The sequence below is a fragment of the Brienomyrus brachyistius genome, chromosome 24, assembly GCF_023856365.1.
Source record: "Brienomyrus brachyistius isolate T26 chromosome 24, BBRACH_0.4, whole genome shotgun sequence".
Lineage (NCBI taxonomy): Eukaryota > Metazoa > Chordata > Actinopteri > Osteoglossiformes > Mormyridae > Brienomyrus > Brienomyrus brachyistius.
This window is the reverse complement of record NC_064556.1, coordinates 2,849,401-2,875,713: the sequence shown is the minus strand read 5'-3', so window position 1 is coordinate 2,875,713 and position 26,313 is coordinate 2,849,401. Positions and strand designations below refer to the sequence as shown.

Here is a 26,313-nt window from a genome sequence, read left to right as displayed (position 1 = left end):
TTTGTGTTGTCTATCGTCCAATCGACGTTAGGAAGGCTTTTAAGGCTAAAGTAATCAATTTCATAGTCCGACAAAACATATCCTGCGCAACTACACAACCTGTCATTTCCGTTTGAGGAATGTTGGTTAGTGATGGTTTGGCGTTGACTAGGCCTAGTATGTAAACCACGTCCAAAATCATTAAGATTTTTATTTTAATCGTTGGGGAATTGGCTTCTCTTTAGCGGATAATTAAAACGGAATATATCGAGTAGCTTATCAGCGGACAAACCCCCTTTTTCAACATGCCGGAACGAGAGAGTAAGTTGAGTTGTTTTGTTGCCCAGTCTCTGGTAGCGTGAACTACGTATGCAGTTAGCTGGCCTGACGGCAATATAATCTTTATTTATTAAGCTTTTAAGGCTACCCCGTTTGCTGATACCTAAATCTGTTAGCAGTTTATTTTTTAGTGCACTATTAAGCATACTAGGCATGCTGCCTCTGTGCACTGACTTTAGTGTATTCGTTTTATTTTTATATGTTGTTTTGTTAAACTACATGACCTGTACTGTATCTTTTGCATTATCTTTGCGGTCAAATACAAGTTTGCCTTTGGTTCAAGAGAATTCCATCTTTGTTTGCGATAGATTATCTGCAAGGAAAATGTATAATTTGTTGGATGTCTTTAACAGCCAGAATGCCGGCTTAACTTTTAAAAGGAATAGGTCCGCTTTTTCAGAACTGCGTCAGATACTTAATATTTAATATTTCAGTAATATATGAATAGAAGTAAACGGGGATGCTGTAGGAGTGGGTGGGGCGTCCACTAGCGATCGGAGTGTCGGCACACATCAGCCCCCGATTGTGATCATGGCAGCCGGGATGGACGGTCACTCTGTCCGATTTCTTTCCTCAGCTGAGCTCTACTCCAACCCCCTCGCCCCGGATAACCATGAGGTGGAAGATCACCGATCAGCGCTACAGTGAGTTTCAGTTGTTTCAAATATCGTTGATAATTTGTAATATTTAATGCGATTTTTTATGTCAGAATAGTTTGCATCTGTACAGTGAAAATTGGTAGGAACTTTAAGGTAGAATGTCTCGTATTTAAAAGTTAAACAGAGATAACAGAATGCCGATTACCATTGATGCCCGCTATTTAGTGGGCTTTTTAACAGGATTCTGGTCATTTTTTTCTCTAAATCAAGGCAAGTTTAGTTGAACTAGTGTTGTCAAGATAATTTATAGTGATATGAGAAGTTGCCAGTAACAGTCCAGACCGGATTCAGTGTCGTGGTCTTCTGGCTTTATGAGAAGCTGCCTTCAGTGGGATTAATAAAAGCAGTAAACTGTGGAACAACGCAGAATAAACTGAGCTCAGCATTCTGGTCATGCATTGAACATGGTTTGTGCGCCATGCAGTCTAACCGTCCGTCTTCATATCCCTAGACTGAGTTCGCTTTATCTCTCCTCAGATCTAAGCTGACCAATGAGGACTTCAGGAAGCTTTTAATGACCCCTCGGGCTACTCCTTCGTCCGCTCCCCCGTCGAAATCCAGACACCATGAGTGAGTGACTCTTTTCTCTCTGCGTCCTGCAAACGCTTACTGAAGTCCTAAAAAAAAAAAACCGAATGTCATACGGTAGAGTGAACAGTCCGTAAGCCCATGTGCAATGAGCCAGATCCCGTCCTCATGCTTCGTGTCCCAATTTCCCCAGGATGCCGAGGGAGTATAACGAGGATGAAGACCCGGCAGCCCGGAGGCGGAAAAAGAAAAGGTGCATGGATGCTCTGCTGAACGGCATGTTTCTGACGTGACGCAGTAGAAGCACGATTCTCACATTTGGTCGCTTTCTCTAATGTTAAGCGCGGCAGACTGAAGTGCAAGTTTTTGTATCAACACTGAAAATGTTGGGGTCCTGTTTTCGTAATTTGTAGTATTTTTGTGTTAATCCTGTTGCAGCACATTTGAAGGTATTTATACGATGTAAGAAGCATCTACCATCCTAGTCTGTCACAATGTAGCATCCCTTTGCTTGATCTTACACAAAAATGTTCTGAGGGCAACTTCAAAAAATGATTGGTTCAGAGAGATAACCAGTCAGGTTGTAGAGGAGGTGGGATCAACCAATCATATCTTGGCTGCACGTCCATCCCTTTTAACCTTTGACCCCCACCCCCACCCCAGCTACTACGCCAAGCTGCGGCAGCAAGAGCTGGAACGCGAGCGGGAGCTGGCTGAGAAGTACCGTGACCGTGCGCGTGAGCGTCGTGATGGCGTCAACAAGGACTACGAGGAGACGGAGCTCATCAGCACCACGGCCAACTACAGGGCGGTGGGGCCGACGGCCGAGGCGTGAGTGCCCTTGCATCGCAGTCGCCCCCTTGTGGCTACTGACGCCTCTACGTCCCATTCACTGCTCGCATTCCACGTCCCCAGGGATAAATCGGCGGCGGAGAAGAGGCGGCAGTTGATCCAGGAGTCCAAGTTCTTGGGTGGTGACATGGAGCACACTCACTTGGTGAAAGGGTTGGATTTCGCCCTGCTGCAGAAGGTCAGCCTCTGTGCCTTCATGTGCACTGTGCCCACCGTGAGGCACCGGTGTCTAAAAGTGGCGGGATAGTAGGGCTCCGTGTTCCTGAAGCTCCTCCGGGGGGAGGAACCGGGGAAATGGGAATGCCGCACTGCGTAAGTCAGCCGAGGGTTTCATCGGCGTCCTTGTCGTGTTGTCAGGTGAGAGCCGAAATCACCAGCAAAGAGAAAGAGGAGGAGGACATGATGGAGAAGGCGCAGAAGGAAGTGAAGTATGTGCCCCCCCCCCCCACGCTGTGCCCGTCCTGGTTTAATGTGTGACACGGCACACTTGTACTCAATTTTCTAACTTTAGCAGAAGCCTAATTTTGCAAAGGTCTGTGTCCCGACCCCAGATTTAAAAACATCTTTTGATCTCCCCCAGGAAAGATGAAGATCCAGAACAGAAAATTGAGTTTAAGACTCGTCTGGGTGAGCTCTCTCTTTTTTTGGGGGAAGGGAGGAACCCAATTCAATTAATCGATCCCCTTCCTATATCCATTAAGTACACAAGACCATAACATGGGGAGGGGGTTGGCGGCCATTGTGCCGTTCCGCCCGGTGTGTGGACATACGAAGGTGTCCTTACTGCCCCCCCAGGGAGGAACATCTACCGCATCCTGTTTAAGGGCCGTCAGATGGAGCGTAACGAGCTCTTCCTGCCGGGCCGCATGGCCTACGTGGTCGACCTGGAGGACGAGTATGCGGACACAGACATCCCCACCACGCTCATCCGCAGCAAGGCCGACTGCCCCACCATGGAGGTGCGTGACAGGCCCCCCCCCAGCCCGGCCCGCTCGCCCGCCCCACCGTCCGTCTCACACCAATGTCCCCCATCCCTCCCCCTCCAGGCCCAAACCACTCTCACCACCAACGACATCGTCATCAGCAAGCTGACCCAGATCCTGTCCTACCTGCGGCAAGGAACGCGCAACAAGAAGATGAAGAAGAAGGAGAAAGGTAGACGGGCTGCGGAAGGCACCCGAGCACATGGGCCAGTTTATCGCCGACCCGTTAGCTTAACCCGCATTCGAGAGGCGGAGACGGCAGTAAGCGTGATGCGTCTTAAAGGGACGGCGTTAACGGATTCACTGACGCGGCGATTTTATCTCCTCAGGAAAGCTGGATGAGAAAAAAGCTCCGGAGGCAGATATAAGGTAAGCAAGCCATCGAGTCACTGCTTCGTGTCAGTCGGGCTGATCCGACTCGTCCTGGGACTGGGGGGGGGGTATTTGTTTCTCCAAAGCCCCCTCATTCCTGCTCACACTGATTTTTCTGTTACGCAGGCGTTTATTTCAGTACTTTTAAAAGATAATCACTGCATGTTGTTCTTTATATGACGGTACAGCGCTATGCCGAAAGTTTTAGGTAGTCAAGGGAAACGTTTGTGTGTTTTGAGCACAATTTAAGTTTAGAACGTGTGAAAAATTAAGAGTAACACGACAAAGGCTGACAAGAATGTGCTCCGCTCTCCAAAGAGTTCCGGATATCTTGTTGGACGGCTAGATGAATATCGCTTCAGTCCCCAGACCTCTCCTCAGGGGCACCACAGCCATTCCATGTATTTTGCTGAATTTCACGTCCAGCTTAATTAGTTAATTAAAATTAATCAAAGTAAAACATCAGTGAGGTGTTGATTGGCCGTACGAGGTGTGGTACTGGTTGAGTCTGAAAGCTCCATGAGTGTACTGTATGGTGACGTCAGGAGTGGTTTTGAAGCGGCTAAGTTTACACACATTGACGGTTTTTCCTGCGTCAGAAAGATAATTTGAACACCGTTGTCTTAGACCGCCTTAAACATTTTCACAGTGCCGTATATTTGTGCATTTCTGTAGTTTTTAGCTCTAGATGGTTCTGTCTCAAGCTCTTTTAAAAATTGTCTAAGGCGGGGGTGATCCATGGAGGGCCAGTGTGGGTTCGGGTTTCTGGGATGACCTCACAATCAGCCAGTAATGAAGCAGTGGTTCTCTGCGCCGGCCCTCCGTGGATTAGGTTCCCCAGCCCTGTTCTAAAGCATGGGTCGGTAATATGTGCGATTGCTTTCAGAAAGTAACACTGCAGGAGAGACAAACACGGCCTGCTGGTCTGCCGCCTGCAGAGGCTTGTGTGTGAGACGTACCCATTCCTCTGTCCCGCAGCATATTCGACGACATCGGCGATTACATCCCGTCTTCGTCGAAGAATAACCGTGACCGGGAGAAGGAGCGGTACCGCGAGAAGGAGCGGGACAGGGAGCGGGACCGGGAGCGGGAGCGGGAGCGGGAGCGGGACAGGGACCGCGAGGAGGAGAAAAGGAGGCACAGCTACTTTGAGAAGCCCAGGGCCGATGAGGAGGTGACACATCCTCACTGCCGTCTGTCGCTTTTCTGAATTGCCCGTTTTGTCAGTCGCGGGAGATCACTCACTCCCCTTTTCTTCCCCTCGTGGCAGGCTCTGGAGATCGAGAAAGGTAATTATCCCGTAGACGCATGATACATCAGCGCGGTGATGCTGTGCGTGGGGGCGCATGGTGTTTGTGGCTGATTTACAGCAGCCCTCATTGCGCTGCTCGCCCTCTGTACCCTCAGGGCCCGGATCGGTGAAGGACCAGATCAAGCTGATCAACGAGAAGTTTGCTGGTGCCGCGGCCAGCCAGTGGCAAGTCCAGGAGAAATATCCTTTCTGTGAGACCTTCTGGGCAGGGAGCTTGAAGGCCAGGTCTGTGGCCTGAGCAGGACCGTCCTTTCGGGTGGGCGACTGAGGGTTTGCTCGCCCCTTTATTCATGAGCTTGCCCACCGGGTGTTGGCGTGGCGTTCCTTGACCCCCTGACACTGCCCCGTCCCGTCGCGAGGAGAAGAAGCACGTCGGGGATTTCTTTGGGATGTCCAACAGCTACGCTGAGTGCTACCCGGCCACGTGAGTCCTCCGTCTAACCATAGGGCGGGGTTTCATGTTGCCACGGCAACAGGCCCCTATCTAGAAACGCCATAGTCTGTTATGCCGAAAGGGGTGGGGGAGATCCCAGGCGATGGTGCTCTTCAGGAACTCCAAGCCCCCGCCACAGCAGGACAGTCACATGTCTGTGGGCCCTAGAGCAAGGCCCCTGGCCCCCTGCTGCTATATGGGGCAGAGCAAGAAAAGCATTCCAGCGTGCCTGTACGCATACTTTTGCAAATGGCAAGGATTTACCTGTATCTCCGGAACAGAATCTTTGGCAGAGTGAATATGCAGCTTCCCCTTGGGTTCTGCGCCAGCCTCGATGCTCGTGGTTCTCTGAGCAGTCAGTGTTGTTTGAAAGCGGCCATGTTTCACCAACACATCCCATGTTTTGGTCATTTGGCCGGTGTTCCAAAATGGCCGCCTCTTCCCCATTGGCCCAGCTCGTCTCACTCTGTCCTCTTGACTCTTCCAGGATGGACGACCTTGCAGTAGACAGCGATGAGGAAGTGGACTACAGCAAAATGGACCAGGTGTGCTACCTGTGACCGCTGAGCCGTGGTTGTGGTCGTTACTCGATGTCTGATTGATACAGCCTTGACTTGATTGGTCGATTTTTGACTGCTCTTGCTCTGTCTACAGGGTAACAAGAAGGGCCCCCTTGGTCGCTGGGATTTCGACACCCAAGAGGAATACAGCGACTACATGAATAACAAGGAGGCTCTGCCCAAGTACGTTCCCGACCAGCTTGGTCGGTGTGCCAGCATCGCTCATGCCAAACGCTGTCGTTTGGCTTCGGACTGTGGTTTCCGTTTATTAATAAATCCTTACGACGCTTCTTTATTCAGGGCTGCATTCCAGTACGGAATTAAGATGTCAGAGGGAAGAAAGACCCGTCGATTTAAGGAGACCAATGAGAAAGCTGAGCTGGACAGGCAGTGGAAGAAGATCAGTGCGGTGAGTGGGCGGAGGAAAACAAGGGGCGGGGCTTCAGTTAAGCGGTCAGCCATGTGCTATAGGTGAGTAGGGAGGCATTAAGTGATGGCCAACACTGTGAAGGAGACAGTATGTGCTGTTGTAATTCTCAGGAAGCGTGCAGATCAGACCAACACTGTGGAGGAGACAGTATGTGCTGTAGTAATTCTCAGGAAGCGTGCAGATCAGACCAACACTGTGAAGGAGACAGTATGTGCTGTAGTAATTCTCAGGAAGGGTACAGATCAGACCAACACTGTGAAGGAGACAGTATGTGCTGTAGTTATTCTCAGGAAGGGTACAGATCAGACCAACACTGTGAAGGAGACAGTATGTGCTGTAGTTATTCTCAGGAAGCGTGCAGATCAGACCAACACTGTGAAGGAGACAGTATGTGCTGTAGTTATTCTCAGGAAGGGTACAGATCAGACCAACACTGTGAAGGAGACAGTATGTGCTGTAGTAATTCTCAGGAAGGGTACAGATCAGACCAACACTGTGAAGGAGACAGTATGTGCTGTAGTAATTCTCAGGAAGGGTACAGATCAGACCAACACTGTGAAGGAGACAGTATATGCTTTAGTAATTCTCAGGAAGTGTACAGATCAGACCAACACAGTGAAGGAGACAGTATGTGCTGTAGTAATTCTCAGGAAGGGTACAGATCAGACCAACACTGTGAAGGAGACAGTATGTGCTGTAGTAATTCTCAGGAAGGGTACAGATCAGTGAAAAGGGCGATGGGATGGTCACGGGTGAACAAACACTAAAGTTACTTTGTTTTTATTTCAGATCATTGAAAAAAGGAAGAAGATGGAAGCTGATGGGTTGGTCATGCTTTCTGTTAAACTTTCTTTGTGGTGATTCTGTTGTGATTTGATGCCATTCGTCTTGTATTGCTGCGGTAAAACCTGTGCATAAAACTATGAAGAGTAACACTGTTTTAAACAGCAAGGTAATGGTGCAACTGGAAATTACTGTTTTTTTTTTTTTTTTTTTAAGAATTTATTCTAATCTAGTGGCCAGACAAACTGAATATGCATTTTAGTACTTCATTGATGCCCTTGTTTAAACTGATTCTTCTCTTCCCTTCCAGGGTTGAAGTGAAGAGGCCTAAGTACTGAAGGATGATGTGAATTTTCACGCAGCTTTATATAACAATTGCTTCCATGCCAGTAAAAATGATTTGCAATTTGATGCCTTGTATGATAGCATTCTGTGCATCTCCGGAGGACTGTGTGATCTCAGTTTTATAATTATAAGAGAAATGTTAGTGTATCAGGATAGACCGTGTTTTACAGCCTTGTACATAAGTTATATTCTGGCAATTGTTGGTTGTGGGAAATCCAATAAATTGAGAGATGTGCCCATTTCCTTGTCATACTTAAAAGAAAAATTTTTGAAATCATGCCTTACTGTCATCTTAATGTGTTGAAGCTGGTATATCAAACTACTGCTTCCAGATTTTTAGATTGACAGACTGTTTATCTCTTAAAACAGTCCTGTCCTCGGGGACCTGCAGACAGTCACATGACATCCCATTCTAAATCCACAGACATCAATATGGAGTTGCCCCCCCCCCTTTGCGGCTGTAACAGCTGCCACTCTTCTGGGGAGGCTCTCCACAACATTTTGGAGTGTGTCTGTGGGGATTTCTGCCCATTCATCCAGAAGAGCATTCGTGAGGTCAGGCACTGATGTTGGATGTGAAGGCCTGGCTCTCGATCTCCGTTCTAAGTTCATCCCAAAGGTGTTAGATGGGTTGAGGTCAGGGCTCTGTATGGGCCAGTCAGGTTCTTCAACACCAAACTCACCCAACCATGACTTCATGGACCTTGTTTTGTTCACTGGGGCACAGTCATGCTGGAACAGAAAAGGGCTTCCTTCCCAAAACTGTTCCTTCAAAAAATGTCCAGTCTTATCTTGGTGTGCTGAAGGATTAAGAGTTCCCTTCCCTGGGTGGGGGTCTAGCCCAGTCCCTGAAAAACAACCCCATACCATTATCCCTCCCCAACCAAGCTTCACAGTTGTCACAATGCAGTGAGGCGTTGCGAGAGTGGTTGTTATCGGTTGTGTGATTTTTTTCGGTGTCTTTGGACCGTGAAGGAAAAAATCCTCACACAGTTGAGGCATAATTCAAACCCCCCAGTCCTGGAGGTGTGAGGCAAGTATGCTGTTCTGTTACCAGAGAAAATAAAGACAATAACCCTGATCTGTCATTAAAAAACAGTTTGCTGGTGCAGTAGGTAGCGCGTCAGTCTCATAATCTGAAGGTCGTGAGTTTGATCCTCACACGAGGCAGGGATCTGCCTTTCTATGTTTCTGTGCAGTTCACATGTTAGGAATAGCATGATAAATATAAACGTATCACTTTTAAATGACAACCATGGTAGTTATTTATGGTTAGGTACTATTAGGAAAGAGTGGGCAGCAGCTGCCTCGTTAGCGCAGTAGGTAGCGCGTCAGTCTCATAATCTGAAGGTCGTGAGTTCGATCCTCACACGGGGCACGCAATTACCTTTACATGTTTTTCTGCAGCTCGCATGTCAGGAGTAGAACACTAAATGCAAGTAGTGATTATTTGTGATGATGTAATACAAAGGGTACATTTATCCATTAGCCTCGTTATCGCAGCAGTCATTTATGGTGACGTAATCGTATTTTCTATGTTCCTGTGAAGTTCATGTGTTAGGAGTGCCGTACTAAATGCAAGCACGCGACCCCTTTCCTTGAAATGAGACAATGGTAGTCATTTACGGTGATGTCATCGTAACGGAAGGGGCGTGCATCAGCCTCGTTAGCGCAGTAGGTAGCGCGTCAGTCTCATAATCTGAAGGTCGTGAGTTCGATCCTCACACGGGGCAGGCTTCTGCTTTTCTATGTCCCTGTCGGGAGTACCGTGTTAAATGTAAGCATACAACACTTTTCTTAAATGGAAACAATGCTAGTTATTTATGGTGATGTAATCTCACTAGAAAAGGCGTGCACCAGCCTCGTTAGCGCAGTAGGTAGCGCGTCAGTCTCATAATCTGAAGGTCGTGAGTTCGATCCTCACACGGGGCAGTAGTTTGTTTTCTGTTTACTGTAGATAGATCGGAATCAAAAATACTCAAATATTTATACTAAATATTCGTCCATAGTGGGTTTTTCTAAGTTTCTGTGCAATGTAAGCACGCTCTTTTGAAGACCATAGTAGTTATTTATAGTGATGTAATCTTACGAAAAGGATGTTGTATTTTCCTCATTAGCGCCTGCCGCAAGCCATACATCGAGGTATCTCTTGGAAGCAACGGGCAGTCTCGTAGATTTCTGCCACCAAGATTCATGCTCTCAAATAGTGGTAGCGACAACCAAACACATTTGGCTCTCCTACCAAGTTTCGAGCTAATTCTTCTCCTACCCGAGGGTTAGTGTTAAGTTCGAGCCTCACACGGTGTTGTGCTTTTTGATAAAATGTGCAAATTCAATTTCAATTAAATTGTTTTATTTACAAGACCAAACAAAATGTTGTTCAAATAAGTTGTTTGAACTTTACACTGCGCATGTCTTGCAGCGAAGATCCATCCTGAAAGCCAAAATACAGATAGACATCATAGAGTTCCAGAAAAAAATACTTACAGTGGTGTCATCCCTAGCATCAGTGAAAGATTATGTTTGCCTCTATATAATATAATGCATAAAGACGCAACGTTATATAACTATTTAAATGTTATTTTTACGAGTTTATTTATCTTTAAGCTTTCATGACCTAGATTGACTCAAGATGGCAGCCTCCACGGTAGTAACACGAGTGCTTGTTATTTCGGAGGTTGTTGGCAATCTCCTCGTACCCTTTGGTTACCTGTATACTCGATTTATTTAACCATGTGTATGTTTCAGGAGGATCTTGATGCGTCCGTGCTGTCGGATAAATCTGATTCTGAAAACGAAAGCGACGAGGTGAGTATCCAACAAGGAGCTAAATTTATTGCATGGTGGTTTACGTTTTTCTTCTCATTACTCGCGGAATGTAAGATGTCAGTTAGGTGTCTGATTATCCAAGTGTCATTGTTAGGAAGACGGGGCAGAGAAATCTCCAGAGCCCAGGATTAGGGAGACTCCGGAAGATATCAAATTCGATGCCATCGTGAACACCCTGGCTTTTCACCCGACGCGGGACATCCTTGCCGCCGGTGACATCGATGGTGATATCTATGTGTGAGACTCATATACTAAGTTTGTTTCTGACATTTTAATCAAAAACACATAACGCCATAAATTAACGAAGTTACCATTGTTACCAAGAGTTTGTACATGTACGTAAAAAAAGGTTGGAACTCAGCCTGTCCGTAAATCCGTAAAACTATTTCTAAGGTTTCGAAAGATAAAAATAGGGTAAGAAGTAAATAATGTCAGTAAAACAATCTTCTAACTAAAAATCAGACATTTAATGTTTGTAATCTTGGACCCCAGACTTGTCCATTTTTTTTGTATCGAAAAATACATGAAATTTCTAGGATCTGCTTTGCTCTGTGTTGACATTTGCTTTCTACACCCAAAATACTTTCTGTGTGCATATGTGGACTGCTCTGACACCGCCCTTTGCATCTTGCCCTCGGTATTGTCTTTTCTGCAAAGTAAGATACCGTCACTAGTTAAACCGTTGAACTGTTTTGATTGTGCGTTTGTGCGCTTTTGTGATGGCAAGAGCCCGTGTGTTGCTGCAGATATTCCTACTCCTGCACAGAAGGGGAAAATAAGGAGCTCTGGTCATCAGGACACCACCTTAAGTCGTGCAGGGAGGTGGCCTTTTCCCAAGATGGGATGAGTGAGTACAGCTGATGGACACCTACACAGACTTATCATTTGTTTATTGCTTTTCTATCTCACTTATCTATTTACAGAATATGGCATAGAATCTCTCGTACGGTATCCCAAAAGTCTTTCCTCTACAGCAAATTGCACGAGTCTCACCTTTTCTTGCATTCGCAGAACTGTTTAGCGTGTCTAAGGACAAATCGGTTCATATTATGGATGTTGAGGAGGGAAAGCTGGTCAGCCGCATCCCAAAGGCTCACAGGTAAGACATAAGCAGTTTTAGTCAATTTTAAACACATGCTTTTGCAATGAAAAATCCTTTAGGAGTTCTGTCCTGTCGTGTGACTATTCAATGATTGAATTTTGAATAATGTTGGCTGATGGCCTTATTTAGTCCTTAATTTTCCTCTCTTCCAACATCTAGTGCTCCCATCAACGCCTTGCTGGTAATCGATGAGAACCTGTTAGCAACTGGGGACGATTGTGGCACCTTGAAGGTGTGGGACATGCGAAAGGGGACGGCATTCATGGACCTGAAACACCATGAGGATTACATCAGTGGCATCACCATTGATCAGGCCAAGAAGATCCTACTGACCTCAAGGCAAGAAATGGAGGAGAGGAGGAATATGAATGAAGATGTCACTGCCTGTCACAAGAGTCTATTCACTCGTTTGTTTGTTTACAGCGGTGATGGGACTATGGGTGTGTTCAACATAAAGAGGAGGCGCTTTGAGCTGGCCTCTGAGTTCCAGGATGGAGACCTCACTTCCGTGGCTATCATGAAGGTCTGTCCTGGTGCTCTCTGCTCCCTAAGTCTCTAACTTTAAAGGCATTCTCTAAACTTTCAGCTGTATGAGTCACCATGCTTGTTTGGTTTGAACACTCGAACAGAAAATTCTGTAAACAAACAGGCATTTTATTTTTCTATTTTTTTTGGTAGCTAACTAGAAAAAATGCAAGTTTTTTTTTAACTCTATTAGGTCAAAATGCTGACTCTTTTGTCATTAAAGAAAAAAATGCATCCAGTTAAAGATTCTGGGCCTGTATTTTAAGACGTCTCGTGTAACCAATTAATTATCCAAATCGATTGTATTGAATTAAACAAAATCCACTGGGTCTATTTTCGTCTTCCCCTCCGGTTCTGCAGCGTGGCCGAAAGGTTGTTTGTGGCTCCAGCGAAGGCATGATCTACCTCTTCAACTGGAACGGCTTTGGTGCCACTAGCGACCGCTTTGCGGTGAAGGCGGAGTCGGTGGATTGCGTCGTCCCCATCACCGACAGCATTCTGTGTATCGCATCCATGGACGGCGTGGTCAGGTCAGAGGTGTCGCCTCTCTGCATGGGCTGCTCATTGGGGAAGAGGGCTAGTGCCTTTTTGGAATTAAAAGCTACCTGAGAAATCACGTCGTCTTTCACTTCTAGCAGTATTAGTGTTTTCATGCACTATGATTTTTAGAAATATAGAAGTTTAGGATCAGGTTTGGTATTTTCTCAAGACACCATTGGTTCTAGTGTCGCTCCATCTGCCAGAAAAGTTGCTGCTTTTGATATTACCATGAGATCCAGGGGGATTTTTTTTTTTTGTATTGACTAAAATTTTGATGTGAAAGGAAGAGGAAGTTGACAGGGTTACATCCCACACATGTGAAGTCATCTTGAAGACCTAACTGTCCTCTTTAAGTAACAATAGGACATGTATTGTATAGTATAGTATAGGATAGGAGTAAAAACATATCCTCTGTAGAGGACAAAAATGCATTGCTGGATATCAGGAGGATATACAGCTATTCCTATATTTTCCACTAGAGGGATTATGAATACTACAAATTTTTCTCTGTGATGGTGGGGAAAGGAATGATATTTGGAAATAATGAAATATTTTCTGTCTAAAATACGGCATTTTATTTGTGCAAACTTCCTTGTTTGTGCTTTCAGGGCGATCAATCTTCTGCCGAACCGCGTTCTGGGGAGCGTGGGTCAGCACATAGGGGAACCTATCGAGCAGATCGCCCGTTCGCGCGACGCACGCTTCTTGGCCAGCTGCGCCCACGACCAGCAGGTGAAGTTCTGGGATATCTCGGGCCTCCCCGCCACGGTGGTGAGCGATTACCGGCAGAAGAAGAAGAAGGACGCCAGCCTCAAATCCCTGAGCAAGAAGGCCTTTGGCGTGGGGGACGATTTTTTCTCTGGGCTCGCGGAGGAGGCGGAAACAAAAAAAGAAGAAAAGGAGGACGAGAGCGAGGAAGAGAGTGAGAGCGACAGCGACTGAGGACGAGAGCGAGGAAGAGAGCGACAGCGACTGAGGCCTCGCTGCAGATCAGCGCAGTGCAGGACTGAATTGTTGGAGTGATTGGAGAAATTCAGCGGAATCTGCAGAGGAGGAAACTTTATAAAGAGAGATTAACACATTTCAGAAGCGCAAACTGTTGGGAAGTGTGGTACAGCCACAGTGTCTGACCCTCCTGCATTTTCTAAAATTTGATTCACGAACATCTTCCCTGAACTGCTGGGAGATGATATCCTCACTCCACAACTTACAGAGGTTGTCTTGCAGACGTGCGTACGGGGGCTGATAGATCTACTCGGCAACACTGGCTTTCATTAGGTCTCTCCATCAAACACAAAACTTCTGGAATGGTTTTCCAGAAGATCGAATGAATGCAGCATGGAAAGTGCAGCAAGTTTTGCTAATTATCAATGACGGTTCACACTGATAGTCCTTCGAGACCATTTGCAACTCAGTGTGATGTTAGCCATCTGATTTTTTTTGGGCAATGTTTTAGTTAAGGGGGGGGGGGGGTTCATGTGGAGGTAAGTCAAGAGGACCGGCACCTACTGGAGGACCTATTGGAGACCAGGACTAAGAAAGCTGGTGGAGTGAGGGCAGCCTTTAGCCCTGTGAGGCCTTTAGCCCTGTGAGGCCTTTAGCCCTGTGAGGCCTTTAGCCCTGTGAGGCCTTTAGCCCCGTGTCTCAGGGGTCAGAACCTGCATATCAGGTTCTAGGAGCAAATTTACTAAATCTGTTTGCTATCACTGTCAATTGAGAATCGATGTTTTTAATTGCTGGGTAAATATCAGTGAAATAATTCCCTGAAATTAAAATGTATCTCCTTAAGAAACTTACGTGTTTTTCTTTTTGAGTTTACGCTGGACTACTGGATTGATACAACCAATCTAACTAGTAAAAAAGCGTAATTATTACAGCAAGCGAACATTTTACTGTAAACACCATGGCTTTACGTGCTGGTGACAATAAAAATGTGTCTCACAGCTACAGGGAGGGTAACTGTGGTTTTTCTGTGCAGTGATGGTATTGTCCTTGTCCTGAGGTATTTTCCAATGGGTCATGATGGTGAACAGCTGCTTTTCATCAAAACAAATACTAAACCCCTAAGCATGGCTTCTTAAACGATGCCTTGTTGGAATTTTATGAAGCGTCGATCAATAACCAGAGTCGGACGTCTAGTTTAAATTACCCCGCTCACGTGTGTGTATGTGCCCCGTGATGGAATTGACCTCCGTGGGTTTCCAGTGGATGGTAATCGTTACCATTTGTTTGGCTGTAATTCAGTGCAGCTTGACATCTACGCTGCTGGAATCCATCTGCAACCAGGATCTCCTTACGTTTTGGGGCCATAAAGATCAGGTAAGCAGACCAGCCGAAGAACGTCTATGGACGGTGTGTGTCTGTCCATAAAAGTCTTGGTGTAAATAGTACATCTTGAGTAGAACGAACTATGAAAAACACTAGAAATGGTTTAAAAGTCCCGTCACGGTGACACTGTAAGAAACACTAAACAGAAACTGCCAGCATAAATGTTTCAACTGAACTGAATCTTGAACTGAAAACATCTTGTGCAATAATTATATATGTGATACTGCTGATTTTGTTTAAATGCTTAATTTAATGTAAGCCAGTGAGTCCTGTTAACCTGGTTTTTAATTTGGCATCACGAACCTGTATGGGACATGAGGGGGGGTCTTAGTGACATTTCATAAGAACAGACACCCCCACGTTTTAAACCCGCCACATGCCGTGCAGGCGGGGTCAGCAGCCGCTGGGCACTGGGCACTGGGCACACCGCCGGATCCCTACGTCGCCCACACTGAAATGGCCGTGCGTAATTACAATTACCTCAGAAACACTGCATGTGACCGGCAAGGCACCTTAATGCCCTGAGCGGAACAAGAGGCACTGATGCTGGCGTGATACACCGGTATGCAAAGACGCAGAAGGTCCTTCGCTGTCGCAGTCAATCACGATCTTCGCGTGGCTCATGAAGAAAATGCAGAACTGATCAAAGACATGGTTACTAGTTCAAGAAGCCAGATACGGTGCGGTAATACGGAAATACAATGGAAATCTATCCATCTATCTGTGAAACTCGGGGGCCGATTTAAAGGGGATCTTAGTAAATGCGTGGACCCTTGGTATATTTTGCTAGTGACGAGGGGGTGGGTTTGGTTTAAAAAATTGATTTTACAATATATACCAATAACTAATATAATCCTTATAAACATTAGGTGAATATTGCATTTATGTTCAATCAATGAACTGTACACTAAGCATATCAAGCAGACCGTAAACGTAGGATTGTCTTTATGATGACATGAAAGGCAGAATCAGCCTCTTTGGCACCTAATTCAGTGACTTACTGTGCATTTTCATCTCACTCACATTTATACAGAAACTCTGTATAAATAACAGTTTTCAAAACTTTTACCATAAAGGCAGAAATGTGTAACAAAGATGGCTTCAACATAATACCAATTTCTTTTATATAAATGTATTTCTGTATGTCCTTACATAGAGAAAAGGTCTCTTGTAATACTGCTTACTCTGCAGGAACCAGAGTGACCTCCTAAGCCAGGGATTGTGGGCTCGAGTCCCATCTGAGGTGTAATGTTTACAAAAATAGTTTTTCCTTTCATATATTCGGAGAATTCAGTAAAATTCTTGTGCCACAGAACCCCTCCTGGAAGCAGAGGCGTAGCACGAGATACAAAAGATCGGGAAATTGTTGTTCATTGTCCCCGTATAAATCCACACTGTTAATGCTTTAGCCTTATCCAACCCCCCCGCCATCTTAACTGTGCCTTCAGAGCACAGCTCACTCGCCAGTCGTGTTCTTTCCTTTCTGACGTCACTATACCAAACACTACAGCAAAGTTACTCTGAAGACGATACTCTTGGATTACTAGTGCCCGGTGCTTGTCTGACATAAGATTAGGCACATTAATCTGTTCCAAAATCCGCTTTTCCAGATAACTTTTACTTGGAGCTTTACACAGCCCCAGTGTTCTGCAGCCAGACAGTTCTCTGGAGCTTCAACATGATTGACGTTAACTTTGTCCAATTGAAGTGCTCGGTTCTGCGTCTGCAGAAGTGACGCATATAATTTCCGCCGTTTCTGTTGGCTGTTTTTTGGCGAGAAATTTAAAATCTTTTAAATGGCAACATTGCAAGAAGGACTTCGAGATACTCAGAATTGTAAGTGCGAATCTTTATCTTGAGCGAAACATTCCGAAAATAACACTGGCTGTCTTTCAAATTAAACAGCATTTGCAACTCGATGACTTTTTGTTGGATTTTGTTGAATTTGAAATTTAGTCTCAGCCCTGACGTCTGTAGCAACATAGAACCGCATTGTTAATATAATGTAGTGTATCTAGAACAGCATGATGTTTCATTGAAAAATACTGCGTTCGCTGTGGAAGCGCATGCATACATGCAAATTATAACTATTTTACAGCTTGTGGATTTGTGTTGATCACAGGTACGATACTTTAGAATGAAATATTTGTATATGTGCACCATATAAACATTTGATCATATCCGTTAATCGCATCCATGTACCGTATAAACTTAGGGCGGTTCTCCTGATAGCCATGGCAGACCCCCCCGTGGTATGCTTTGGCCTCTCCCTTGCAGGAGCGCCTTCCCCGGACGGATTTCCCTCCCCGGTCACCGAGCTCACACAGTGCTTCACGGGGCTCAGTGCCTTTCAAACTGGGTAAACGGCTGGTTATCTTATATTTAAGTTACATATGCGCAGTGTAGGGAACACAGGGGCTAATGCCATAGATGGCAGGCTGCGGATTTCCAGCTTCGGTACAGACTCTGTAACACGAGGCTCTTCCTGGCAAGATGTCCTCTTCCCATCTCCCTAGATCGGTGTTTCTCAAACCAGCCCTCAGGCATTCCCAGACTTAGGGAAATGGAATAGAGCAAACATGTGGACCATCTGGAGATTCCCAAGGACTGGTTTGAGAATCACTGCCCGAGATCACTAAATTCAGATTCACACTTAAGCAATCCTGATGTAAGCCATTTCCTGCATCCACATCTGTTTGCTGTACTCTTGTGTATTTAAAAAGTCTAATCTGATTTCAACTGACTTGGGATATTCGGGGCTCTTTTCCCACTCAGCGACACCCCGTGTCGCCGCCTGGACCTCTCCAACATCAGTGACGAGAGCGTGGACGCAGCCGTGCTTTTGACGTCCCCGAAAAGCGAAGACAACGCAGGTTTGCATGCCGTCGTTTCGGCGACCGTCACCATTACAGGCCGGTCACTTCATGGAGAAGTCCGGGGGAGGGCGCATGTGTATCTAGACACAGGTCTGAAGCTAAAGATGCCAAGCGATCTCCGTTGATGGTCTTTGTCACACCTACCTGTGAGCCATTATTCATTATCAGAGGTGTGGGAGCCTGTTTGAGGGAACAAGTAGCTCATGCAGAAATGAATACACATCGTCCTTTTTTCCCCTGCGTGACTCTTTTCCGCTTGTCTCCAGATCAGCCTGTGTCACTTCCTGTGTCTAAGGACTCTCCGGCAGTCAGGTACCTCCTCCTGTTCCCTACCTTCACCCTAAAGTCATGTAATGTAACTTACAAGCAGAGTCCAGACTAACGTTTATTTTACTTTTGGGCTATTTTAACTAGTGTTCAGAGTGAGCAGTCTGAAGGTATAATGTCTTTGTGTCTTTAGGATGAGGCGCTTGAAGCAGTTTAGGCCGTTTCTGGTAAGACCATAATTCGGGAGGTGTGATCATGTTGAGGGTGTGTCGGGCTGTGTGGGGGGGTGTGTCGGGGGGGTCGGGCTGTGTGGGGGGGGGGGTCGGGCTGTGTGAGAGGGGTGTGTCGGGGGGGGGGGGGTCGGGCTGTGTGAGAGGGGTGTGTCGGGGGGGGGGGGGGGTCGGGCTGTGTGGGAGGGGTGTGTCGGGGGGGGGGTCGGGCTGTCAGAGGTTTGGGCTGCCTGCTGGTGAGATAGGGGGTGTTTGACAGCAGTTAAACGCTTCATTCCCACCCCCCCCCAGCCACGGCTGATGTGCAGCAGCCCAAAGCGGCAGCTTGACAGACGAGCACAGCAGGAGCCCCTGAAGAGCAACAAGGAGAACGTGAGTGAAACGCGGCTCTGGGCCCTGAGGAGAATCCAGGGAGCTGCTGCCGACGCTCTGAGTCATAGAACAGAAGCAGCTGTGCTGGATGTGGGAGCCACCAGATGGTGATACAGACCAGATTCTGTGTGTTTAACCCTGTTAAAGTGCCATGTGTGCAGCTGTCGGTGTGCTGGGTGTCTGCTCTTCTCGCTGCTGTTCTAGCTGTACGTTTCTTTTCCATGTATAATTTCCTTTGCATGACCTTAAGTTCTTGCATTGCATCCCTTGAGTTAAGCATTCATTATTTTGATTCAGTTACTGAAGAATATAATACATAATATATACAAAATATATATACGTAAATAGTTCATCCTCTTGAGAATGTGAAAGATGATTCCTGTTTCTTTATGTTTCTTTGAGCGTATCGTCAATATCAGGCCAAACCGTGAGGTTAGTGAGGGAGTTACTCTCCAGCGGTGCGCTGGACTTCTTATAGACTTATGTATTAGTTTTAGTAGGGCTGTGACAAGCTTCCCTTTCATTACCGTACGCTGCTGTCCACATACGCCGTTCGCTCAGTTCAGAGTGGATTGCCTGGTTTCCATGGTGACCTGGATGTTTGCGTAGAGGTTCTCTTTATGTGGTTGCAGGTCTCCGGCACATTGTTTTGTCATAAGTGGCATGAGTTTTATGTGTTCTTTGAGGAAGAAGGGGCTTGTTTTTGTGCGGGATCCTCAGGTGGCCCGTTGGGGGCAGCACCATCGAGGCGAAGATGCATCCCAGGCGCCAGGCTGCGCCGAACCCTTCGCCCTCGGCAGCCCCATCTCCCCGGCCCCCGCTCCCCTCCCGGCGGACTTCCTGGGCGACAGAGAAGCCAGCGACTTCATGGAGGCCTTTGCGGAGCAGGAGGAGGTAGTCAGGGCTGTTCTGGGGATGGCAAACGCTCCGTACCTTTCTAGGCCACTCCACCACGTACTCAGAGCTCCTTTATTGGGCCGAGCCCCTGTTCCGTCTGCACTCTTTCTGTGACATCACTCATTGAGAGTCGAGTGCCCTCCCTCTCGTCTGCCGTGCTATTTACGGGAAGCAGGTCGGCACAGACGGAACAACACAATCCGGTGTTCAGCCTCAGCCTATTCATCCTCCTTATTTCCCTCCATTCTTTTTCTCGGTACTCGTCTCGTTCCTTTTATTATGTGATACTCATCTTGTTTTCTCGCTGCCTCTTTCCTATCTGCTCACCTCTACTGTTTTTTTTAAATCCGTCCCTCCCCCCCCCCCCCCCCCCCCCCGGCCCCAGAGTTCAGTTGCGGTCGGCATGTCCTCCAGCATGGCCCAGCTGTTGTCCGACCCCCTGATGAATCAGGAAGTGGATTTCTCCTCCGTGAGTGTGCCGTCTGCTCACACGTGTGCCGAAATGCTCTGAATGTAAAATCTCCATGTGCAAGTATAATGTCCGTCCATCCTGTGTGCATGAACTGGTTTATGAAACACAGGAGTTGCGGTGAAATTATCCGATGAACCACAAGGCTTGAGAGGAAACTCAACAGGACGCACACTCATGCAAACTCTACAAACCAGTGTTTCCCAAACAGTCCACATTTTCACTCCCTTCCAGCTCCCTCGTTCCAGGTATTCGCTATTCTTGGTTGGCCGGGAGCTGGAAGGAAGCAAAAATGTGGGTTGGAAAAATGCTGCTATAGACTATTTGGAGACACTAATCAACATAAATCGTATATGGAGTGGACAAAGGAACAGAAAGGCACAGAGAGACATTTTCATGGAAGGTCTTGTAGGGGTTAGAGTCACCTTTTAGATTCACAGCCATGTTTGTGTATCTTGGAATTCTATCATACAAGCCCTGAACTGTGTTTTTTTTTTTTTACACTAGTTACCATCATTGGACTAGTTAGGTGAGGGATGAAGGAGAAAGAAATCTGCTTCTCACTCCGTATTCAGATCTAATCATTGGGGAGGCCATGGAAAGGATTTATTAATCTACTCTTGGATTTATTTAGTGGTGTGTATGAGGATGATATCATGCTGGAATATGGGGACAGCGTGTTACGGGTGAGATGCTGGAATATGGGGACAGCGTGTTACGGGTGAGATGCTGGAATATGGGGACAGCGTGTTACGGGTGAGATGCTGGAATATGGGGACAGCGTGTTACGGGGGAGGTGGTGCCATTCCCTGGCTATTGTGCAACCATGCTCCGCACGTCATCGGAGCTAACGGCTCCCAGGAGATGGCCGCCCCTACTGGCAGAAATCATTGGTTGGAGGCCATATTTTTACTTTCTGCAAACATAAACCCATTTGGATGTAGAAAGGGAGGTAAGTGATGAGTCATCAAACCTTCTTACTTTTCTCACTCCTCAGGGATTCGACTTCTCTGTCCATTATGCCAGGTTACGCATCTTTGGGCACTGGACTCGGATAGAACTGGGCTGTAAATGGCAACTGTGCCGGAAATGGCAGCTTCCTGGGGCTCCCAGACGTGCTGCTTCAGATCTGTAGCCGTTTTTGAGGCCCCTAATTTTACGTTTAACTCTCCTGTTAAGTGTAACTGCTGTGCCTTTTCACAGACGCAGCTTGTCGGCATTTGGCGTATGCTGTCACGATCTTCGCGACCATTTTACTTTGACACCTTAAATAATCTTTTTTTTTTTGTGGCCACTTAGCCTCTTTGGAAGTCCTGCCTCATATTGCTTTTAAAACTCACATACACAAGTGCCGGTTATCTGACCCCTTACATCTGGCGCTTACTGACATCTAGCATTCAGCGTAGTATGATTCGGCTTTGAGGGTGATTTAATTGCTTCAAAGTGAAAGTCTGTTTTCATGCAGCGTTTCTCTTATATTCACCACCTTCCGTACCTTTGGACCATGAGACGAAACCCACTGAGAAAACCCAAGAAGAATTTGCAAACTCTATTAACACAAGGCTGGTGTCAGAGCTAGACCCACAATCCCTTATATATAAATACCATAACAGCCACACCACAGAATTATCCCTGTTAAAACTGTATTGTGGTTCTGACTTTGAACATTCCTCCTGTAACCTCCTGTTCCCGTGGGATACCTCTGCTTTCTCAGTCCCACTGACTCCCATTTCTGAAATCAGGTTTCAGTTAGTCGCCAAGGAGGCCGACATCTCTTCCGCTCCCCTTCCATGCCCCTGCGACTCCACCGGGCAGTTCTGAAACGTCCCCCTGAGTCTCCTGCCTCCAACGTACCTCTGAAGCGCCACCGGACACTGCCCGGTTTCACCGAAGATGAAAAGGACGCCCAGGGACGCGACCAGGCGTCGGCAGACCGCAAGAGTCGCAGGGTGAGTGGGTGGGGTCTCGCGGAGGTAGAGGTGTCGCTGTGATGTTTTGAGGCCTGAACAAGCATTGGTGTTAATCTCTTCCTCCTCAGTGTCTCCTGAAGAAGACTCTGTCGCTCTGTGAGGTGGCCCATCATTTAGGGGGAGACAACGTCAATGCGGAATTCATCGGGGACTTCAGCAAGGTCTGACAGGCCGTGAATTTGAACAAAAGATTGGTTGGCATGTATTACTCTGTCTGAAGTGTTTGAGGTGGGTATGCAGCACTGGGAGGAGACCAAAAGTATATCTTCTGTGTCTCTTCTAGGTGTTTGCACTGCCTACAGTTACTGGAAGACACCAGGATTTGAAGTATATCACTGTTGAGACAGTAAGTATTATGCTCAGTCGTCATTCTCAAGCCTTTTCTGTGAAATGCGAAATGTCGAGATGTAATTAACAGGTTTCTGTAGAGCTTCTCCTCTTCCTGTCTCCAGATCAGAGTTTCAGTGGCCCAGTGGTGTTTCGTCTCTGCATGTAGTGCCTTGTGGTGACGGGCACCTTGGGTGATGTTCAGATAGCTGCTGAATGTGGCGTTATGGCCATGATTAGTTCCGCAAGTTGACTGACTCATCATGCACCTGTGACTCCATTTCATGTCTATTCCGTTATAATTGGTCCAGTCTGAGGTCCATCAAGAGGTTCACCAGGTGCCCTCAAGGCCAAGAACCTCAGGCTCCAGAACTGTCAAATACCCAAGATCAAGTGTTGCTGATTAAATGTCCGATCAGGGGGGGGGGCGCCATGGGGGTGCAGTAGTTAGCACTGTTGCCTTACACCTCTGGGCCCTGGATTCTCTGTCAGGATTCCATGTGTGTGGAGTTTGCTTTCTCTCCCTGTATCATCGTGGGGTTTCCTCTGGGTACTCCAGTTACCCCCCCACAGTCCAAAAACATGCCGACACTGACTGGAGTTACCAAATTGTCCGTAGGTGTGCGAGTGAGTGTTGTGCGAGTGTGCCTGATTAATGTGTCTGATGTGTGATAGGGGTTTTTATGTTGTGAATTTTATGGGCAATGTACTGAATAAATGCGTGTTGTGCTTTACTCATGTTCTGTACCAGAGCATGCTCTCGCTACGCAGCATTTGGAAAAGAATTCCGATTGGTATTAGGTTGAATTTTTGGGTAGGAGCTGGCTGGAATTATGTGAGATTATTGCCCAGTGAGTGTTTTGCCAAAATGTGGATCTGTGGGACTTAGGTACGATCTGTTTGTACTTTGACCTTCCGCAGTTTAGTCCAAAGACTGAAATTACTTCTCAACCGGAGTTCTCGTTATCTCCCCACCCTCCCCCGCCCCCCAATGTAGATGTGTGCTCTCTTAAATGGCGAGTTCAGCAGTCTGGTGGAGTCGTTTGTTGTGGTGGATTGCCGTTACCCCTACGAGTACCAAGGCGGTCATATTAAGGTGAGTCTCTCACGGAAGTCTGAAGTGTCATTGCGATCCTGCGCGTCGCATTTTATTTCTTTTTGGTATAGCTGCACATCTGCGTCCTCAGGGAGCCCTGAACTTGCCCAATAGCGACGAAGCCGTAGAGCATCTCTTACGGCAGCGGCTGCGCCCCCGCTGCCCCGACAAACGGCTGGTGTTGGTGTTCCACTGCGAGTTCTCCTCCGAGAGGGCGCCCAGAACGTGAGCGGGTTGCCGCCGTCCCAAAGCTTCTCACGCTTAGCCTCCTAGCCGCCCTCACCCACACACGCTCTGCCTTCCAGGTGCCGACTGCTGCGCAGGGACGACCGCAGCATCAACGAGTACCCGGCCCTCTGCTACCCTGAACTCTACATCCTCAAAGGTGGCTACAAGGATTTCTTCCACGCGTCCAAGGTGGGTGACAAAGGACACCGGTGCTGTAGACTGTGGCCGTGACAGAATGCGTTGCCAACCTGAATCGCTCATGGCTGCGTCCTGCGGTTCGACGTCCGCTAAGTAAAATTAATCGATGGGCACCAACATGCACTAATTGGTCGTAACCGACGGATACCGGTGTTCTCTAAGTGGTCAAAGCCAATAGACTCCAATGTCCATTTAGTAGATGTTGCAGATGGATACCAGTGTCCACTAAGTGTCAAAAACCGATGGGACCCGACATCTGCTAATTGAAATTAGCCTATGGACACCAATGTCCACTAATTTGCCGACAGATGCCTGCGTCCATTAAATGCCAAAGCCAAGTGGTCGTAGCTGAGAGCATTGGTGTCTGCTAGGTGTTTGCAGACAGATATCGATGCCCGTTAAGTAATCGTAGCCAACGGATGCCGGTTGTGAACGTAGCTAAGAGACGGCAGCGTCGGCTAAGATAAAGAGGCCGACGGGCAGCGACGTCCGCTAAGCGATGGTAGCCGCGTCTGCTACGCGAACGAGGATCGGCAGAAAGAGCTCGTTGGCTTGCTTTCTCTCCCGTCCGCGCAGGAGCACTGTGAACCCCAGGCGTACTGCCCCATGCACCATGAGGACCACCGAGACCAGCTGCTGCAGTTCCGCTCCCACAGCCGGGCGTCCGCCGAAGAGCGCCGGCGGCGGCAGCAAGCCACGCGCCTCATCAAGCTCTGAGCGGTTCGCCGCGGCGAGGCATGGCGTCTCCAGAGGCCTCCTTCGCCAGCCGCTCCGCCGACTGGCTGCTGATGCAGCCCGTCCGTCCATGAGATGGTAGCCTGTGTGATCAGTGATCTTTGATCCTCGAATATGTCGCCACGTGACTCTGCTGAGAGGATGAATGAAGCGGAGCCCAAGGACCCAACTCTGCTACATCAAAATCACGCAAGATTAACCAGAGCTTGAGTCGACTATGAAACTGCCTGCGTCATTAATATGAAATGTATTTCGCTTTTTGGTTTTTTTTATTTTTTTTTTTGTGGCTCTGCACATAAAGCCGTGATTCTAATTGGGGCTAAGGGGTTGGGGTGTCTGCGGCTCGCCGCCAACCACGCTCGCGATGCCTTCTGACAGCACTGCCGACGGTTCATTGTACGCCGTGACAGTCCCAATCCCGGTTCTTTTTGACTGGCGCTAAGTCCCCCTCGTTATAACCACACGTCTCAGATGATCATAAAGCCCCACCAATCATCCGCCTCCGATGTCCGCGCAGCTCGCGTGCGCCGAGCACCACACAGGCCGTTCTTCACTGTCACATGGCCTCAGACGCAACAATGGCATCCCCCCCCCTTTAATGCCTGAACGCATCGGTAATTACAGAGACGCATCCCAGTCCGTCGACCTCCATCACGGCATTCCTCAGAACTTCCATTGTGGTGATTTATCACCGTTTCACTACTGCTTGTCGGCTCTTTGCATTATGCGTTCTGTGTTTTTTTTTTTTTTCTTTTTCTTTCGCCATTTTAGTCAGTAAGCGAGTCGCGGAAATTCCCGCGGGTATGAGAGTCACTTTTTTTTAATGTACAGCCCCGTCCTGTATTGTGGGGTCTCTAGCATTCGAGGGCGGTGTCATCGTTTACAATGAAAACAAAATGAATTTTGCTTGAAAAGGTGTATTTCGTGTGTTGCATTATGCATAAGCTTTTAAGAATAAAAGAAAGTAAATTGTAATGCTGAGGTGTACGCATGCATTACTGCAAGTGTGAATATGCAGATTTTGGGAATTTCTTGAGCTAACTGACAAATTACTCAAATACGGCAAATTCCTGTTTGCATAGTTAAAAAAATGTCAATTTTTTTGTTTTTTTGTACTGGCTAAATTAAAAAAAATATATATTTAAAACAATGCATGTTTTAAATATCCCACGGTCTACAAAACTGGATTGTAGAGATTAGCAGGTATGTAGACCTTTTTACATCTCTGCCTGCTCACACAGGAGGATTAATTTAAGCAGCGTGATGGACGCACTAGTGCATGTGAACTTCGGGAGCACGTGGGAGCCATATTTTAGTGACAGCGGGGCTGGGTGGCACCCCATGGAGGAAGAACGGCCCTGCATCACCACTGCATCACCAGCAGCTTGCATGCTTCAGGAAATGGAAGAATCCAGAATTTCACAGTAAGAGACCATTAAGAGCTTAGCTGACTAACTGACTGACTGACTTAACACTTTTGATGCGATGACATCGCAATCCCCCTCTGTGTTTCTATGGCAACGTAGCGTGCTCGGTCCTCCCAGTACCCAATTCCCATTCTGGCCAGACCTTTCCCACTACCCACCTACCCTCTCAGTGAAAATCCAGTCATCTGTTTTTTTTATATCTTTTTTTTTTGGTTCCAAATAAATCTGACCAGCTTAGTCATATCCTGGTCACATCTAGTTCCTGTTGGATTTCATTGTGAGGTTTATTGTGTTATACCTGAAAACCTTTCACTCCATTTGC

At 47.2% G+C, this 26,313-nt stretch overlaps 3 protein-coding genes and 3 non-coding genes across 8 annotated transcripts; all 6 read left to right on the top strand.

Moving 5' to 3' along the window:
• Window positions 1–82: 82 nt before the first annotated feature.
• Window positions 83–7,814, top strand: ik (IK cytokine). Its single transcript, XM_048994767.1, has 20 exons — window positions 83–300; window positions 896–962; window positions 1,455–1,547; window positions 1,699–1,758; window positions 2,169–2,336; window positions 2,421–2,535; window positions 2,715–2,785; window positions 2,938–2,984; window positions 3,153–3,316; window positions 3,404–3,512; window positions 3,670–3,709; window positions 4,691–4,886; window positions 4,983–5,001; window positions 5,120–5,204; window positions 5,365–5,448; window positions 5,945–6,002; window positions 6,112–6,200; window positions 6,318–6,426; window positions 7,237–7,271; window positions 7,541–7,814. Exons 1-20 carry the CDS (start codon window positions 285–287, stop codon window positions 7,566–7,568), a joined length of 1,653 nt encoding a protein of 550 aa, XP_048850724.1. The 5' UTR covers window positions 83–284; the 3' UTR covers window positions 7,569–7,814.
• Window positions 7,815–8,880: 1,066 nt separating this feature from the next.
• On the top strand, window positions 8,881–8,953 carry trnam-cau (transfer RNA methionine (anticodon CAU)). The gene has a single exon. It is a non-coding gene; the product is annotated as a tRNA-Met (tRNA).
• Window positions 8,954–9,235: 282 nt separating this feature from the next.
• Window positions 9,236–9,308, top strand: trnam-cau (transfer RNA methionine (anticodon CAU)). The gene has a single exon. It is a non-coding gene; the product is annotated as a tRNA-Met (tRNA).
• Window positions 9,309–9,434: 126 nt separating this feature from the next.
• trnam-cau (transfer RNA methionine (anticodon CAU)) lies at window positions 9,435–9,507 on the top strand. Its single transcript has one exon. It is a non-coding gene; the product is annotated as a tRNA-Met (tRNA).
• Window positions 9,508–10,003: 496 nt separating this feature from the next.
• On the top strand, window positions 10,004–14,518 carry wdr55 (WD repeat domain 55). Its single transcript, XM_048995100.1, has 9 exons — window positions 10,004–10,222; window positions 10,324–10,383; window positions 10,499–10,641; window positions 11,151–11,251; window positions 11,416–11,503; window positions 11,666–11,845; window positions 11,930–12,029; window positions 12,392–12,561; window positions 13,180–14,518. The coding sequence occupies exons 1-9, from the start codon at window positions 10,208–10,210 to the stop codon at window positions 13,511–13,513; spliced, it is 1,191 nt and encodes a 396-aa protein (XP_048851057.1). The 5' UTR covers window positions 10,004–10,207; the 3' UTR covers window positions 13,514–14,518.
• A 2,121-nt stretch (window positions 14,519–16,639) lies between these two features.
• Window positions 16,640–25,678, top strand: LOC125720204 (M-phase inducer phosphatase 1-B-like). 3 transcript variants are annotated; one of them, XM_048995393.1, is made up of 15 exons: window positions 16,640–16,735; window positions 17,132–17,258; window positions 17,675–17,772; window positions 18,042–18,087; window positions 18,236–18,269; window positions 18,564–18,644; window positions 19,365–19,538; window positions 19,927–20,010; window positions 21,753–21,959; window positions 22,049–22,141; window positions 22,264–22,326; window positions 23,305–23,403; window positions 23,495–23,628; window positions 23,709–23,820; window positions 24,406–25,678. In XM_048995393.1, the coding sequence occupies exons 1-15, from the start codon at window positions 16,696–16,698 to the stop codon at window positions 24,544–24,546; spliced, it is 1,533 nt and encodes a 510-aa protein (XP_048851350.1). In that variant the 5' UTR covers window positions 16,640–16,695; the 3' UTR covers window positions 24,547–25,678. The 3 variants fall into 3 exon arrangements, with proteins under 3 accessions (XP_048851350.1, XP_048851352.1, XP_048851351.1); XM_048995395.1 differs by having other exon boundaries at window positions 16,681–16,735; window positions 17,177–17,258; XM_048995394.1 differs by having other exon boundaries at window positions 16,704–16,735; window positions 17,115–17,258.
• The last annotated feature ends 635 nt before the right edge of the window (window positions 25,679–26,313 follow it).

Coding starts and splice junctions, on each gene's coding strand:
- ik (XM_048994767.1), top strand. Junction 2,985..3,152: donor TGAGTTTAAGACTCGTCTGG/GTGAGCTCTCTC, acceptor CTGCCCCCCCAG/GGAGGAACATCTACCGCATC. Junction 3,317..3,403: donor CCGACTGCCCCACCATGGAG/GTGCGTGACAGG, acceptor CTCCCCCTCCAG/GCCCAAACCACTCTCACCAC.
- wdr55 (XM_048995100.1), top strand. Junction 11,504..11,665: donor CGCATCCCAAAGGCTCACAG/GTAAGACATAAG, acceptor TCCAACATCTAG/TGCTCCCATCAACGCCTTGC. Junction 11,846..11,929: donor AAGATCCTACTGACCTCAAG/GCAAGAAATGGA, acceptor GTTTGTTTACAG/CGGTGATGGGACTATGGGTG.
- LOC125720204 (XM_048995393.1), top strand. CDS start 16,696: ATGGCAACATTGCAAGAAGGACTTCGAGATACTCAGAATT. Junction 17,773..18,041: donor GAAAAGCGAAGACAACGCAG/GTTTGCATGCCG, acceptor GCTTGTCTCCAG/ATCAGCCTGTGTCACTTCCT. Junction 20,011..21,752: donor AGGAAGTGGATTTCTCCTCC/GTGAGTGTGCCG, acceptor TTCTGAAATCAG/GTTTCAGTTAGTCGCCAAGG.